At 56.9% G+C, this 2,452-nt stretch overlaps 1 protein-coding gene across 1 annotated transcript in view; it reads right to left on the bottom strand.

Moving 5' to 3' along the window:
* VOLCADRAFT_108307 (uncharacterized protein) overlaps nucleotides 1–1,995 on the bottom strand; it is a gene marked incomplete at both ends in the record, with an annotated part of 12,431 nt that extends 10,436 nt beyond the window's left edge. Inside the window, 4 exons of the mRNA XM_002958719.1 lie at nucleotides 46–288; nucleotides 722–819; nucleotides 1,636–1,844; nucleotides 1,961–1,995. Of these exons, the coding sequence (XP_002958765.1) occupies nucleotides 46–288; nucleotides 722–819; nucleotides 1,636–1,844; nucleotides 1,961–1,995 (585 nt within the window). The remainder of the gene's footprint in view (nucleotides 1–45; nucleotides 289–721; nucleotides 820–1,635; nucleotides 1,845–1,960) is intronic.
* Between the last annotated feature and the right edge of the window lie 457 nt (nucleotides 1,996–2,452).

Raw genomic sequence — 2,452 nt, 5'->3', positions numbered from 1 at the left:
TGCCGCCCGGGGCCCTGCCGATGACCGGGCCGACTGGCGCTGCACAGCCGTCGCCGTGTCCTCCTCATCCTCGTCCGTGTCAAGGGCCCGCTTGTGGCTGCCGCTCCCTGTGCTGCCGCGGCCGGCGCTCGCGCCGCTGCCGCCACTGCTGGCGGCGCTGCCGCCGCTGGTGTTAGAGCGGCGGCGCCCACGCGGGGGCTTCGGGCCGTCCAGCACGTTGTAGTAGATACTGAAGACACGGTTCGCCACGGTGCTGGTGGTGCACTGGAAAGTGCACGCGCCATTGTTCTGCAGTGGGGACAGCGCATTTGGTTGTTAGCGGATCTATAATGAAGACAATTGTATGCGGGGAGAGCTCTAGAAAGTGGCGATGCGCGAGGGTCATTGCAGTGATCGTGTCCCTTTATCCCCATCCGATTAAAATTCGGGAATCCTAGCGGTCCAACCAAATCGGACCCAACCATCCTGCGCACCTTGAGACGCTTCTTTAATTCGGCGAGAGACAGCTTTTGCTCCTCCCGACCGGTAGGATTCCCGATTTTAATCGGATGGGGATAAAGGGACACGATCGCTGCAATGACCCTCGCGCATCGCCACTTTCTAGAGCTCTCCCCGCATACAATTGTCTTCATTATAGATCCGCTAACAACCAAATGCGCTGTCCCCACTGCAGAACAATGGCGCGTGCACTTTCCAGTGCACCACCAGCACCGTGGCGAACCGTGTCTTCAGTATCTACTACAACGTGCTGGACGGCCCGAAGCCCCCGCGTGGGCGCCGCCGCTCTAACACCAGCGGCGGCAGCGGCGCGAGCGCCGGCTGCGGCAGCACAGGGAGCGGCAGCCGCAAGCTGGCCCTTGACACGGACGAGGATGAGGAGGACACGGCGACGGCTGTGCAGCGCCAGTCGGCCCGGTCATCGGCAGGGCCCCGGGCGGCAGGCCTGCCCCCGCTGGCGCCGCGCGCGCGGACTCAGCCAGCGGAGACGGGCATCAGCGCGGGGACGGCTGGCATGGCGGCGGTTCAGCTGGAAGACGATGAGGACTACTGTGTTATTGTGGAATAGTCATATAGCGTGTGTATGTTTGGTAGCTGTGTTGAGACATTAGCCCCTTTGTGTTTTTAGAAACTGAACCGTGAGCGAGGGTGTTGACCGGCGAGCCGTTATCCCCGTTTTTGTTTGTTTAACAACATGTGTTTTGCTTTTCTGTTTTGTGACGATGGCAAACTTTACTGGCATTGCGTCGCGCGACGCGTGGTTTTCGCGATGCAAGCAGATGGCTCGGGTCCAGGACAAACTCCATGGCTTTGTTTATTTCCGTTCACAGCTAGGTTCTCTGTATTCCTATAAGTCTATTTCTGTGATTTCTGTGCCTGAGCCTGTGTCCCAGGACGGTTGCGCTTTCATGGCACCGGCAACTGTGGTGGCGCCTTGCAAGTTCAGTTCAGTTTTCTTGAATATAATAAATAAAACATCACAGTACTAGAGAAGCAGTTTGTTTGAGGAAGTACATGAAAGCGGTACCAACTAACTCCAGGGTGGGGCTGACTTCGAGTCAGGGCCCCCAGGACTGCGACCAAAAAAATACCTCGCGCGCTGGTGGGCTGCACGAGCCTACAGCGGCATCTACTCACGAGCGGCTTCTCCGGCTTCCCTGCCGGCAGTGTTGACAGTCCCCAGCTTGAGCCAGGGACTGGAAACAAGCAAAGCACGGTCGGACTTGTCGGCCGCGGTCGCAATGGCTACCTCAGCCAGCTTCCGCGTGTCGGAGTCTGCGCCACACGGCTTGGGTGCCACCGTTTTCAGACACCTCTTGGCACTGGCCCATTTGTCCCTGGTGTCCCTGCGGGTGCGGAGCAATGCTTTATGTGACCCTTGGTTCTGTAATTCTGAAAACACCGCGCGCCCAATGTGCCGCAAGCGCCACTTGCCCAGACACGCAGGCTTCACCTTCCTCACAACGCATTCCTCACAGTATGATTATCACTGGTCATTGAACACCAGGGGCTGGTGGTTGTGTGACGGCTCAAATGACCCTTGCATCCTTCGGTGTGTGTAGTTTGAGCAAAGGACTAAGGAACAATTAGGTAAAGCTTGCGTGAAAGGACAAGTAAGTAGCTTGAGGAATGGACAAGTTGATCTAGTGATTGGATGGATCGGTATATTATATATGTTGTCTTGGAGTGTACGGTCACTCGCGGACAAATTTCACGGTGCCGCTGGAAATGGACAAATGGTTATCACCTACCTTCCAGATCCGCAGCCAGAACATCACAACAGCCTGGCGCCCAAATATCGACCAGCTTACAAGCAGCTACGAACGGAGGTATTAGCGTGTCACCGTTTGCAGCGGCTCGTGTCGTCAGGGCTGTCGTTTGTGAGCGTGCTGGATCAGGACAGCTTTTTGTGCTTTTTCAGTTTAGAGCGCGCTGATCAACAAAACAGGCCACG

This window comes from Volvox carteri (genome assembly GCF_000143455.1).
Source record: "Volvox carteri f. nagariensis unplaced genomic scaffold VOLCAscaffold_104, whole genome shotgun sequence".
Classification (NCBI taxonomy): domain Eukaryota; kingdom Viridiplantae; phylum Chlorophyta; class Chlorophyceae; order Chlamydomonadales; family Volvocaceae; genus Volvox; species Volvox carteri.
The sequence above is the reverse complement of the archived record's forward strand: the minus strand, read 5'-3'. Positions and strand labels throughout refer to the sequence as shown.